The sequence below is a fragment of the Sesamum indicum genome, linkage group LG3 (genome assembly GCF_000512975.1).
Source record: "Sesamum indicum cultivar Zhongzhi No. 13 linkage group LG3, S_indicum_v1.0, whole genome shotgun sequence".
NCBI classification, from domain to species: domain Eukaryota; kingdom Viridiplantae; phylum Streptophyta; class Magnoliopsida; order Lamiales; family Pedaliaceae; genus Sesamum; species Sesamum indicum.
In genome coordinates this window covers 21,223,239-21,236,440 of record NC_026147.1, presented here as the reverse complement: position 1 = coordinate 21,236,440, position 13,202 = coordinate 21,223,239, and the positions used below count along the sequence as shown (strand labels likewise).

The 13,202-nt window shown below is 33.6% G+C and overlaps 2 protein-coding genes across 3 annotated transcripts; one reads left to right on the top strand and one right to left on the bottom strand.

The window, feature by feature from the left end:
* Positions 416-1,083, top strand: LOC105159069 (50S ribosomal protein 6, chloroplastic). The gene has a single exon (XM_011076009.2). It carries the CDS (start codon positions 519-521, stop codon positions 849-851), a length of 333 nt encoding a protein of 110 aa, XP_011074311.1. The 5' UTR covers positions 416-518; the 3' UTR covers positions 852-1,083.
* Positions 2,338-8,262, bottom strand: LOC105159068 (inositol-tetrakisphosphate 1-kinase 3). 2 transcript variants are annotated; one of them, XM_011076007.2, is made up of 10 exons: positions 7,562-8,262; positions 6,501-6,582; positions 6,378-6,410; positions 4,504-4,624; positions 4,229-4,321; positions 3,915-4,022; positions 3,628-3,804; positions 3,156-3,211; positions 2,986-3,070; positions 2,338-2,875 (listed from the first exon to the last, which is right to left on the bottom strand). In XM_011076007.2, exons 1-10 carry the CDS (start codon positions 7,774-7,776, stop codon positions 2,805-2,807), a joined length of 1,041 nt encoding a protein of 346 aa, XP_011074309.1. In that variant the 5' UTR covers positions 7,777-8,262; the 3' UTR covers positions 2,338-2,804. The 2 variants fall into 2 exon arrangements, with proteins under 2 accessions (XP_011074309.1, XP_011074310.1); XM_011076008.2 differs by lacking the exons at positions 6,378-6,410; positions 6,501-6,582; positions 7,562-8,262 and adding an exon at positions 6,028-6,359.

Below are 13,202 nucleotides of genomic sequence, written 5' to 3'. Positions count from 1 at the left end.
TTGGGGTCCCATAAAGCAAATTATATATCGTACAAAGTGTATTGAACAGTTTTTTAACATCTATATTATTATAAAAGAAAATTCTGTTATGCTACCAATTTTGTAATATTAAATTTACCTTTTAATTTTTTAATAAAATTTGATCATAATAGTAATTTTAATATTTCTAATAAATTTATTAAAATCCCTCAAACTCTTAATTTTTGACACTTTTATATTCTTGAAGCTACTAATCTATAATTGATAACTAATTTATTAATAAAAATATTAGTTATTTATAATTTTTAAATATTTTTACATACACATAAAGTATGGCATAATTTAAGCACTAAAAGTAAAAGTAAAAAGTAAAGTGGGTGAGCAGTAATTTAAGTGAACACAGTAAAGTAGTGTAGTTTTTGAGCATAGAGTCTGAAATTCTCATCCCAATCCCCAACCTGACCCCCTTTCACTCCATCTCCATAAAAACGCACTCTTATCTGCTTTATTATCCTCAACCACCACCACGCGAAAAGACAATGTCGGTCTCAGCCATTTTTGGTGCAAGACTCGTGCTCCCCCCTCCCTCCTCCGCCGCAACCAAGGCAGTTCCGCTGACGCTGGGCGGCGGCCATGGTGGTTGTGGGCTCGTCATAGAGTGCTCGTCCAGGCCACAGAAAAAGGCCACCAAACATCACATGAAGACGCGCCCTCGTAAGACTCGTCCTTCCGACATACGACGTCGTCCCACCGTGTACCCTCCGCTTCCCCCTCTTCCCCCGGACTGGACGCTTGTGTCCGACGACACCTCCTCTGAAGCTCCCGCTCCCGCTCCCGCTCCCGCTCCCCCGGAGGCTGTCCAGTCTGAGTAATTTTAGTTTCCTATCCCTGATTTTGTTATATATCTTGCCATGTTCGTTTACTTATTTGAATCGGGTCTGCCCTTTTTCCTTTTTGATTTGGAAATTTAAGTTTGTATCTCGACTCAATTGTTGTTTCTGTTATGTTGAGAATGCAGTAACATTTTAGGAAAATTAGTCCTTAATTGTTATATGAAACTACTCATTATGATAAGGAATTATCTACCAACTGATTTACTGAATCCATCATATATGAGTTTGTTGTAACATTATTTTTTTACTCGATTGAGAAACAAAAATACAACGATTAACTGATGATGCATGTCGCTGCTTCCAGAAAATATTTGATGCTTTGTTGAACAGGTAGTGTATTTAATTGGCAAGTATGTGTTAAACCAGAATCAAGCATTGAGATGCACACCAATCATTCGATGGTATGCCACCAACTGTAATAAAAAATCTTTACTATATTTTACGGGGTAAAAATTATTCTCATTTTTGGCAAATCTGAGCACAAATTATCTCAACTGAATTACATAATATGTGTAATTGTAAAATTAATTATTAATAGCTCTCAAATTATTCATCTATTTCTTGGATTAATTACACCTAGATTCATATGAGAATGCAAAAATACACCTTTCCCCATTTGTTTTTTAAAACTAAGACACATCGTCTCTACGTGCATGTATTTTAATTATTATTTATGCTTTAAAATATATATTATAAATAAAAATAAATTATATAAATCAATATATTATGTTTAAAAAGAAATAAATAAATAAATGAATAAAATATACTAATTAAGTGATATTATCAATTTTGACTTCACCGATTTACAAAATGCCGTTTACGAGTGAAATTTTTATATTAGTATAGATAAATAATATAGATAGATAGATTAAAAAAAGAATTTGAATAATAATGATTGAAATATATAAGGATATTTTTTATAATTTTAAAATTAATATCGCGACAATAACCGCTATTTGTGAGTAAAAATAATTTTTTTTATATAATTTTTGCACTAACAATACGACTACTTTTGTGTTCGTCAATGACAATATTTCATTATAGGTGCACCATTTTAACTTAATAATTATTTACTTATATATATATATTACATTTGCTCTTATAAACATAAAAAAATATTATTAGTGTATCTCTACCAATCAATTATACAAAATGTTGAAAAGAGAGAATTGAAATTTTATGGAGGTTATGACGCAAGGGAAAAAATTGTAAATAGAGAATTCTTAGGGGTTGCAAATGCAAATTTTTTTGGAGAAAAACTATAATTCCATATTTATAAAGCTGATCCAAGTGAAATTAACTGTTCCTTTATTTTTATAAAGGTTCTTTCCTATGGTGTAGCTTAGTATGTACTCATTACACATCATTCATTCTACCTTTGTATGTCCAGATGGATTTGACCTGAGGCTCAGACTCTACACCAAAGATAAAAATGCCATCAACACTCACTTTCTTCCAAAAGATGTAAATAAGCCAACTGGGAGCAAACTTTTACAAGTTTAAACTAAGAAGGATTTACAGGGAGAATCAGAAGGCCTTATACATGTGAAATACACTTTGGCCGACAACTACTACTACTCGTCAATACTATAATGGAGTCGGTCGTCCCGGATCGACCAACTACTACCCCTCAGTAAAACAAGAAAACGTGCAGGCGCATATGAAAATGAGTATTAGCAATAGTAGAGAGGAAACGTTAACGATAAAAGACCTTCGTAGAATCATCGCCTGGACTTTCTCCAAGATGATCTATTGCCTTCGCAGCAACTTAACTTATTGCCGAGGACCAAGAGTAGAGAAACTAATTTCTTGCTTTCTTTAGCCTCCGATGCAAAATCATGATTGGTGAGCATTGCAGGAGTCATGCTTCTGATTTTTCCTGCTGTTTTCGAGCCTTAACGTCTTGTACAGCAGAGGTGTTATCAGCTCTTTCTATTTGCTCTGTGCCAGGCTTAGAAGGAAATCTGTGAATATATGTTCATATTCTGGCATTTTTCCATAGCCTGAAAGTTAATTGAAAAAGAAGCAATATCACTGTGAGAAAGATGTTATTTTAGATTCATATCCAATGCGATCATCTGTTCGTAAGCAGATAAGTGGGTTATGGGTGTACCTGGAAAATAGTTTATATCTATCACATAATAGTGGTCTTGAGTTCCGTGCTCTCGGATTATGTCCAAGTTGAACAGCCGGAGGCCCTATAAGAAGAGCATCAAGTATTATATTTATAGTCACGAGAGATCTCAGCTACGGACAAACATCAAGATTAAATAAAATGCGTACCAGCCTCCTGCGTAGTTCTCTAGCCAGTCTCTCCAGTAATGGTCTTGGAGGTAGCTCTGCAGGGAGGAGAGGAACCAAAACATGAGAACCATTCCATCACATGTCCTTGCTCAAAACAAGATTAAGGTAACAAAGCAAGAAATCGGTAACTAAGACGGAACATAAATTAATGGAATGATTACACTGACACCTCACATTCAAAAATGTCCATTTCAAAATTTACATCGTACCCCCTGTAGTAGTTTTACATTAATAAATCCTCCAAGAAAGATGGCTAGGAAAGAACCTATAACATAACCAGAATGTAGGAATGCACTCAATTTCTAGAACTGAATGGTTTATGTCTGAACAGCAGGGATTGTCTATGTAACTATCCTGTATTTCATGGATCAGTAAAGAACACATTCGACTGTACCACAAGCCAACTAGTGAATTTCATGGAACATAATGCAAGCAAACAGAATAAGCTCACCAGCAACACAAGGATCCAAGTCTGCTTCATCAGCAGATGCAGCTGCACAAGATACCCTCGGAAAGCGATAAACGCCAGCATTCTTTGATAGTTCACGCTTGCTGACATCAGGTAAGGAAAATCGCCTTACTACCTTTATCGCTTCGCCAACAATATAAACTTTGAAGAGTACGCCTCCTGTAACAAGAAGAATGAAAGGGTCAAACACAAAAAGCTTCATTTGGTGTATTAATCCGTGCAAACCACTTTTTAAGGTAATGAAAACAATATGAATTATGTCGTCATACCGTGATTAATGAATTCCTGCAAAACAAGTGGTGGTTCCAGCTTTTGGAGGGAGAACTCATCATATGCAAGAGATAACTCATGTGACTTTGCAACCAAAGGCTTTGCCACTGAAATGTGTAATTTAAAACAACATTAATACCTAAATGAGAACAAAAGCGCTACTAAATATTCCTTACATAAAAACATTCAACATCACAAAACAGTTGGGAATTTCTCGTGTACTATGATGAGTTTGGTGCTTGTACAAGTGAAGTTTATTTCTCTAAAATTTTCTGATTATCCTGATATCTGTAAGAATAATATTGAGCCGTACCAATTGGTAGTCTCAGCCCAGCCTTGTTCACTGCACCAGGAATAGCCGATGAATCTTTCTTGATGACCAACTGTTTAGGCACACCGACTTTTCCTGCCCACAAGATGTACATGAATCAGTTTGTAGTAAGTCCAGGTACAATTTTCTTGGCCACATTCATTATATTTCTGGAAAAGGACCAATGGCAACAGATAAAAGCAAGCAGATTTCTAGCAAGTCTGCCCCTTCCCCTTGTCCAAGTGCAAATATATCTTTGTGCATAACAATTGAATTACCATAGGGGTCTGACAGATTCAGGTCAGCAACATCCTGAAGCATGGACTGACGATTGTGCACCTGTTGTATGGCATCAGGAGGATCAAGAACTGTGACCTCAGGGTGTGCATTCCGGTAATCCTTCAAAAAGAAGTTAAAAGCAATGATGAGAAGAGGACCTTAGAAACTCTGCAGACATGAAATGCATCAAGCTCAAATTCATGAACTCCAGTCTGTACATCTTCTACATGCACAAGCAAGAGGACACACGAGAGAAATAGAAACCAAAAAGATGAAACATAGGAAACAAGATTGGAAGTTATTAAATGAGAACCCAATATATGTCAACCTTATATTAGTTAAACAAGACAAAAGCGCCTTTTATCAGACAAAAAATCAGGTTTTTCTGGATTAATGCAAAGAATTTGTGCAAAACACTTCTTTATAAAAGATGACAACCTGGAGTATATATGTACCAACAAGTTTATAAACAGCAAAGTCAAGAACTATGCAGTGTCCAAAAGCAATGATTCCATCTTCGATTGTGAAAGCATCAGGAAGATCATGAAGGGGATCTCAAGGTAAAGCTTTTTTAAAAGTGAGTTACCAACTCCTTAGGTTCATAGTATCAGACATTTGATCTTACTACTGTATCAAGTGTGATATGGTCTAAGAATTAGGATATATTGGTCAATATGTTTGCTTGAACCTACAATTGATGATTACTTAAGATTGAAGTTATGAGATCAAACCCACAACCTCCCGGCCAAATGAGAATGACACCATTTTCTAGAAGTGCATCTAGAAGATCAAAGAAGCATTTTTCTGCAGTACAGTTATCTCTTGTTAGTAAGAACTCAAGGCAAGTGCAAAAATTCATTTCATAAGATTCTATTATTCTCAAAAGGAGATGGTTATTTAGTCCACACTGGAGCAAGACTATCGCATGCAATTGTCTGAGCCTACAATGTTAATACACAAACAATGAGAGAACCTATAGTTAAAATTATAACTGTCCAAAAATCTATAACTATATGGCAATTTGTCTGTATATAATTATTCACTCTTTCATTCTCCAAAAGATATATTTAGCACGGCAGATTTCATAGATCTCATTTCGAGAACAGAATTGATTAATCACTAACAAATTCTCTAGCCAAGAGGGATCTTTGTTTCCCAAACAATCCCTTGTACCCTTTATGTTGAGGAGTTCAAGATTCTTTATATTCATGGTTGTCCATGGCAAGCAACTTTATGGCACACAACAAGCATGCAACATTTCAGAAAGTTTAACTCATACACCACGTAAAGCAAAGATGCTTTTATGTTGTCAATCTTTTAGGAACAAGTTAACATTCATCAAACCAAACTAGAAGCTTAGCACAATAGACGCTAACAAGCCCAAACATCCGTACAGGAAGGAGCGAGCAATTATAATCCAAGTAACAACATCAAAAGACACCATGAAGAAACACAAATAAGTATAGAAAACATGAAATAGGTTAGCCCTCTCCTCAGAAAGCCAATATAAGGGTGGTGTTGACCTTGGAAAGGAGAACCTGCTGATAAAGATAAAATCAGGAATCCTCCGCGGAATCTAAACCCAGAAATCAGCTTAACAGTCCATGGAAGGAGAACACCATTTTTGCTTGAATCTTGAGGCTTCAACCTCAATTATGAAATCATGATTCATGAGGAGGAGAGATTGAAGTCCTCTGTAATATGTTAGATGGGAGAAGTTCAAGAAAAGACTGCAGCTGTCCGCAGTTGACTCACAATGGATGTCCAATCATTTCATCAGTCTGTAATTGCCTAAGTAATCTAATTTGTCTTTTCAACATGTCAATCCATTGCCACGGTTCAATATAAATACAGATATAAAAGACGACACTACCTCAAGTACTCGCCGCCATTCCTTTCCAGATAACTGCACAAAGTCAGAATGCAGATATTAATATGTGTCCAAAATTGTCAAGCAGAAGTTGGATTACAGATGGAGAAAGCACAAGCAACTCACCTTATGTAACACAATGTCAAAAGGACCTTGTTCTGAAAGGGGCCTACTTTGATCAATAGCTACAAACCGAATTCCCTTATTCCTGCATCAACATAATATTATTAACTGACAGTACTCCACACATTACACACTGATCGGTAAAAACTTTTTACATGAAAAAGAGTCATTATGCTGGCAATAATTGCAGCCATCAAACAATAAGCATCAATATGTTATTGCGGTCCTCCTTTTTTCCAATAAAACTTAGCGTGCCAAAACCAAATTATGAATTTGACAGCTCTAGACCCTACCTTAAAAGTGATGCCACAAAGAAAATATACAAACATGAAGAACATGACCATCCAGCCTTCAAGTCTTTTGGTCCAAATGCAGACCAAAAATAATTGAATTAACAACTGGAGACTGTGACAGCTAACAGTTCCAACTTAGATATCAAATTGTCAAAACAAATTCACCAGTCATAAACTCAAACTCCCACATCAATTCGAATGACGCAAACCAGACAGACGAAGTGTACTGAGTCCTAGAACAAACACTGGAAAGTGACAAGGAACATATAATAACGGCAGAAACTTCTTAGTTATTGTACACACATTGTTTTAGACCACAAAAATCTTTTCGCAGGTAGATCACATCTTCTTGTGTTGGGCAAACCACATAAAGGATATTCCATGTAGAATATTCATAAACAGGAATTAAATTCCCTCACTCATGAAGTTACATCCCTTCACGAAAACACGACTTTCCCATCTCAACAGTAGCCTTAAATGAGTGTTTACAATAGAATATGATAAAAAAAAAAAAAAAAACAGTGGAAAACAAAAGAAAAACCGAGGCTGACCTCAAGAGAAACACTTCTAATCTCAAAATCCCTATGTGTCTAGAATCCAATACCAAGAAGAAAAAATAAAAACTTCAAAATCATTTAAACCTAAACCCCCCAAAATCAGATACACTAAGAATTACCCGACAAGCAGCGTCGTTTTCTTGATTTTCACCGAGTTTTGTAATAATTATCCCCTAAAAAGAAACTGAATAAGAAAATAAATGAAATTAATTACCTTGCAAGCCGTTCAAACTTGGGCTGCAAAAAGCTCTTAATCTTCTTGGAAGTAAGAGCATATCCAACCACCACCGCCTTCATCGCCGGCGGAAACCCTCCGCCCGCTGCCGTAAACTTCCTATGCGCGGCCACCATTTTTTCTTCCTCTACCTCTCCCTCATTCCTCACCTCTTCCTTTCCTTCCTCTTCAGCATACACTATTTCTCCTCCCATACTCGTCAGCCGACCTTCTTTTTAACCTACGTATTTTCAGTGTATATATATACCTAAATATATATATATATATATATCTACGTATAATATACGCCCCTAATCCTATTCAAAACACCACAGCCGGCATCCGATCGCCTTTCCCCACAAAGCAAAAGCTTTTCTTGTAATACTCACTAAAATTTTTCCTTCTATCGGTTGATTAAATCAAAAAGGGTTTCACGAATTTCCTCCAAATGCAGCGCCGGATTTTTGAGAGAATTAGAGCGAGGAAACAGAGATTTAGCCAAGAAGCGAATAAAGAGATAGAGAGAGACAGAGACGTATATTGTGCATGTGCGTGTATATATAGATGCGTCTGTGTGTGTCTCTCTCTATGTACAGAGACACAGAGAGAGAGAGAGACAGACACACACACACACAGAAAGAGAGAGAGACAGAGAGGTGAGCTGGAGAGTAAATACCAGGTTTGCTGAAATGCAACGCGTGGAGCAGAGCCACACTATACAAATATATATATCTATATGTATGTATATATCGTAGTGCATATATATATATATATTTACACATGTACGCCTGGGGCCCTGCAACTCTGCCGGCGTATATATATATACATATATATATATATATGTAAAATGCACTCCAAAATATAATCTTAATCTATATTTATATTATTTACAAATAGGTATACTCACTTTTAATTTATAGTTTATTTATATAATTATAGAATTGTAAAAGTTATTTTTGATAGTTAAAAAATAAAAATAGTTTTGTACAATGATATTGGTATTTTTTGAGCATGTGTAAATTTTATATAATATAAGTGGTATATATAAATAATATAGATATTTTATATAGTATATGTATAATTTTTCAAAAAATAAATTATTCAAATAAATAGATCATAGAATAAAAATGTAGATGTAGTTATTCTTATATTAAGATAAGAGACTTTAGAATAATTACTTTTTAATAGATGAAATATTAATAATTTTCTCTCCACGTGCATTTGAAGTAATTTATTTTATTTATCTTCAATAATTCATTATATATATACATATTATTTTATTTAGTTAAATAAATATAACAAAAAATTTAAATTATACATACGTATCAAATATATTTTGATTATACCGTATTAATTAATCAGGAGAGGTAAAAATAACTATTTATGTTAGTATGTTTAATGAATTGACTAAAGTAACCCCATCTAAAAACAAAAATTACAATGAAGTTTTTGTCATATATTCTTTTTTATTTTTATATAATTCATACTTTTCTCCATATATATAATTTTCTCTTTCTTCTCTTCAATTTTATCATCCAATTTTTTTAAAACATATTTTCATATAATTATTAAAAAAATAAATAAAAATATAAAGATGTATTAATATTTATAAATTTTATATACCGTAAATTTTAATACGTACATTGAGTGTGTCACTGCTGCTAGTTCTTAAATTGAGTGTGAGAGGTCTATGTTAATTTTCATTTATCAACAAAATGTGTTGACTAAAATATCTTCGAATATACTTATTTTTCTCTGCCTCGTTAAATTTTAATTTTCTATGAATAAATTTTCCACCATTTTCGTGAAGTTAATTTTTAAGATTAATGTTTTGAAATAATTTTGATTAGTTATTTTAATTAAATAAATATAAAATTATTCAGATTGGTCTGGTTAAAAGAATCGATCTGTGATTCATCGTAAATGTGAGTAGAATTTAATATTTAGAATCTCAAATAAAGTTGGCAGTTACATTTTATTAACATTCTGATGCTATATACTACGATCAAAATGATCATCCTATTTAAAAATTAAATTATATAAAATTGAGAATTAAATTGTTTAATGATGATGTGATAAGAATGGATGATGCAGTGCATGGCATGGCAAGATATGGAGATGGGCATGAGAATGAGTGATGGTGTATATCTGATGTGGATTTGCATGAAATTGCTTTGTTGGAGCAATTTGGATTGTATAAGGTATTGTTGTGGGATCTTATCTTAATTGCATCTCTGCATTTGAGATATGTTTGGATCTCGTTTAATTATTTGTTAATGAATGATGTGCTAATTAAGTAGTAATTTATTTGTTGGTATTATATTAAATACTAAGTTTGTGGAGATTCACATCCATGCATGTTTGTCTTTGAGTAATTAAATAGAAAACAAATCATTGCAATTATTTGTGTTGTAATAAGTGGGCAATGCATGACCCCATGATCCATGTCAATCTGCCATTTTATTCAGATTTTTTTTTAATTATTTTCCTATTTGGATACTGTTGTACCCCATTTGCTGAGAATATTATGCAGAACTTAGTTATTATTATTATTATTTTTTATATAGAATAAGATTTGCTACATTATTCAAAGAATTAAAATTTTAATTTAAAGAACACATTTCATATATATATATATAAACTATGATTAAAGAGACATTTATTATATTGTGCAAAAACGAAGCACGTTTTATTGTGTTAATTTGAAACCAAAAATAAAATCCCGAAAGAGTTGGAAAATTCGTTGTGATCCATTGCTTTTTGTGGGAGGAGGATGGGCATTGGGCAATATATCCTTGGAGAACATGATTCTCTCTTGCAAATAACATTTACCAAAAAGTCAAATGAAAATTGGAGGCCCAGAATCCCACTAGAGGAATATATAATTGGGAGAGGAATAATTGCATCTAATGCACCAAAACCCACAACACAGGATCATGTATATATATATATATAGACAGACTGCCCACTAATAAATTGGAGTAAAGAAAGCAGCATTTTTGATGGGACCATAACTCTAACTCATCACATTACATGCATGAGTATATATGCGCACTCCCCCAATTATGGAGCATATAACATTTCTAAAGTAAAATTCTGTATATTTCCCCATTTTGACCTTGTGTATGGACAATATTTTCTGTGTCGCTATCAAGAAACAATTGTAAGATTGCATTTAGACTCGTGGAATTGAATTTGAGGGAATGATTTAGAATATGTATTTTAAATAGTTGGTATTGATAGTGCCACAAAGCATAATTCTAAATTTCAAATATATTAGTACTGCACAAAATGTAGATTTTCTGCAATAGTGAGTAGTCAAACTCCAAGTCGATGAGCTTGTTGATCTATTTGGGTAGAATCAGATCGATAAATGTATTGTACATGTTGATTTCTGCATTCCTCATATTAGTTTGAATGCATACAATATTAGTTAGCATTAATGAGATACAAATTATTTTGTTGATGATTCGCACTGAGATAAATAATTACCTAGTTTGTCACGTCAGATGTCTGTTAGAGGTCGGTTCTACGTTTTATCTTGATTTAAATGGTGGATTGACCTGCTTATGGGGATAATCCTCAATTAAAATTCTCTGAAGTTTAAATCAGCTCACTTCAATTATATTATGCACCGTAAAACTAAACCTCATAGTCATAAATGCATGTCTTTCTTATGAAGACCCCAGTATTTATAAAAATTAATGTGTCAGAGCATGTACGGATCTACATGTCCAATAGCCCGGCCTTGATTGGTTCAAGACTAATGGTTGTAATAATAAGTTGCCGGTGGCGTGGATCTGGTTGAATGAAAAGAAATAAACCCTCATCCTATTTCGTAATTTTCAACACTCTTAGGGGGCAATTACATTTTGTGAGCTCTTGTAAAATCTTTAACAGCCATCAATCCAGATAATGATTTCTAAAATCTTGAAAGTGAAAAGTACTAAGTCTACTTCTTACATGACTAGTTACCGACACATATACAATCAATTGCCACAAAGCTATAATAGGATGTCAAGATTATAACTCAATTGTCAAATCCATCTGATTGATACTAAATTATATGTCTGGTCAATATTAAACTTGCAGAAATTACTATTATTATGCAATAAAACTATTATCATTTAATATACAAATATAAATATTGATCATATATTGGAACTAGAGCACCATTATGGCATCCCTTCACTTAATTTAAAAATTATTCTTTTGTGTGGCTAATGTTATCTAGAGATGGTTGTTGTCCCACCCAAGTTTGGATCACCTTTTACCGCACATTGAACATGACTTTTTGTAATAAGTTCTTAATTTGCAGTTGTTTGAGCAGTGATGGATATATATGTTCTTGCACGCAGCAACAAAGTTAGTGGTATATTTCTTGCCAAGTGTCTTTGTAAAGAATTAATAGGATGTTTTTTCATGCCAATTTGTTTACTCCATTATCTATCTATTGACCAGTAAAGAGTAGAATAAACATATGGACAAGTGTCTGAACGAAAATATTTTGAGATGTCTAAAAATTTAGTAAGATATTTGATAAATTTTTTGGATCTACCAAGTTACTATAGAGAAAAAGATATTATGTGCTTGATAATATGGACCGCCAAGATGAGGCCTGGTGGGTTGATCAGTAGGGATCCGCTTCCTTTATTTTGAGTATTAGGAAAAATTGTTGAGAAGACATCATAAGTCTTCTCTATTTCATTAATTAAATAAATATACACACATGCTAAATTACTAATACTAGAAAAGGATTTGTAATGAAGAATCTTTTTGTTTTCTTTAGAAAGGATTGTAATGAAGAAGCTTGAGTGCTTAGTATATACATATATGCAACATGCAACAAGTTGTTAAAGGAGTTTCCTTATATACACACACATGTCTGGACAATTTTTGCAAGTCGTATGCGCTCCTCTCCTTTTGGTGCCATGACATTATCATGGTTTTGGTTTACTTTTCGGTGGTGCAAGAGATCTCTTATTTGTCAAGGAGTCGATGTCATTGGAGGTGGGATCAAAACCCTGCTCATGGTGGGGAGCGTTGAAAACAACAACACCACTTGAAGATTTTGTCATTTTCTTCTACGTTTTGACATGAAATGTCCTTTGACAATATCGACACAAATAATGTATGCGCAAGGGATCATGGGATCATGACATAGATGTCATGAAACACATGAACAACACATCCAGTAATAATACATTTGTCCTTCTTTTCCTCTCTTGTGGTGGATGCTTTTTCACGGTACAAGTGGGTGGGCTGATGCAAGACAATAGATATTTCCATGTTGTCTATGACTTGTGACTTTGGATCTATATGGTCTTAGTCTTTTTGAAAAAATAAATCACGGGTTCGTATTTCAAAATAACAATTAGAGAACTAATTTTGAATTTTTTTTTCCTAAGAAACTAAACTCAGCTATATCGTATAAACAGATGGATCGGACTTGTGACCTGTGGTCGAATATGTTGTTTTTTTTAAAATTGATGGATGCATCATAATAGTCATTTATGAGATAAAAGTAACTTTTAGTTCTTGAAGGTAATTTTCCCATTAAACTCATGGTTGAGTCTATTACCGCATCAAACATGTATCTTCTTATGTATCAAGAATTGGTAGGAAGAGAGACTAACAATGG

Bases quoted from the DNA above. Each gene is read 5' to 3' on its own strand.
- LOC105159068 (XM_011076007.2), bottom strand. From the start codon at position 7,776: ATGGGAGGAGAAATAGTGTATGCTGAAGAGGAAGGAAAGGAAGAGGTG. The intron at 4,322-4,503 runs GTAATTCAATTG...TCTTGTGGGCAG, and splicing joins GAATCTGTCAGACCCCTATG to GAAAAGTCGGTGTGCCTAAA. The intron at 3,071-3,155 runs GTACGCATTTTA...CTCTTCTTATAG, and splicing joins GAGAACTACGCAGGAGGCTG to GGCCTCCGGCTGTTCAACTT.
- LOC105159069 (XM_011076009.2), top strand. From the start codon at position 519: ATGTCGGTCTCAGCCATTTTTGGTGCAAGACTCGTGCTCCCCCCTCCC.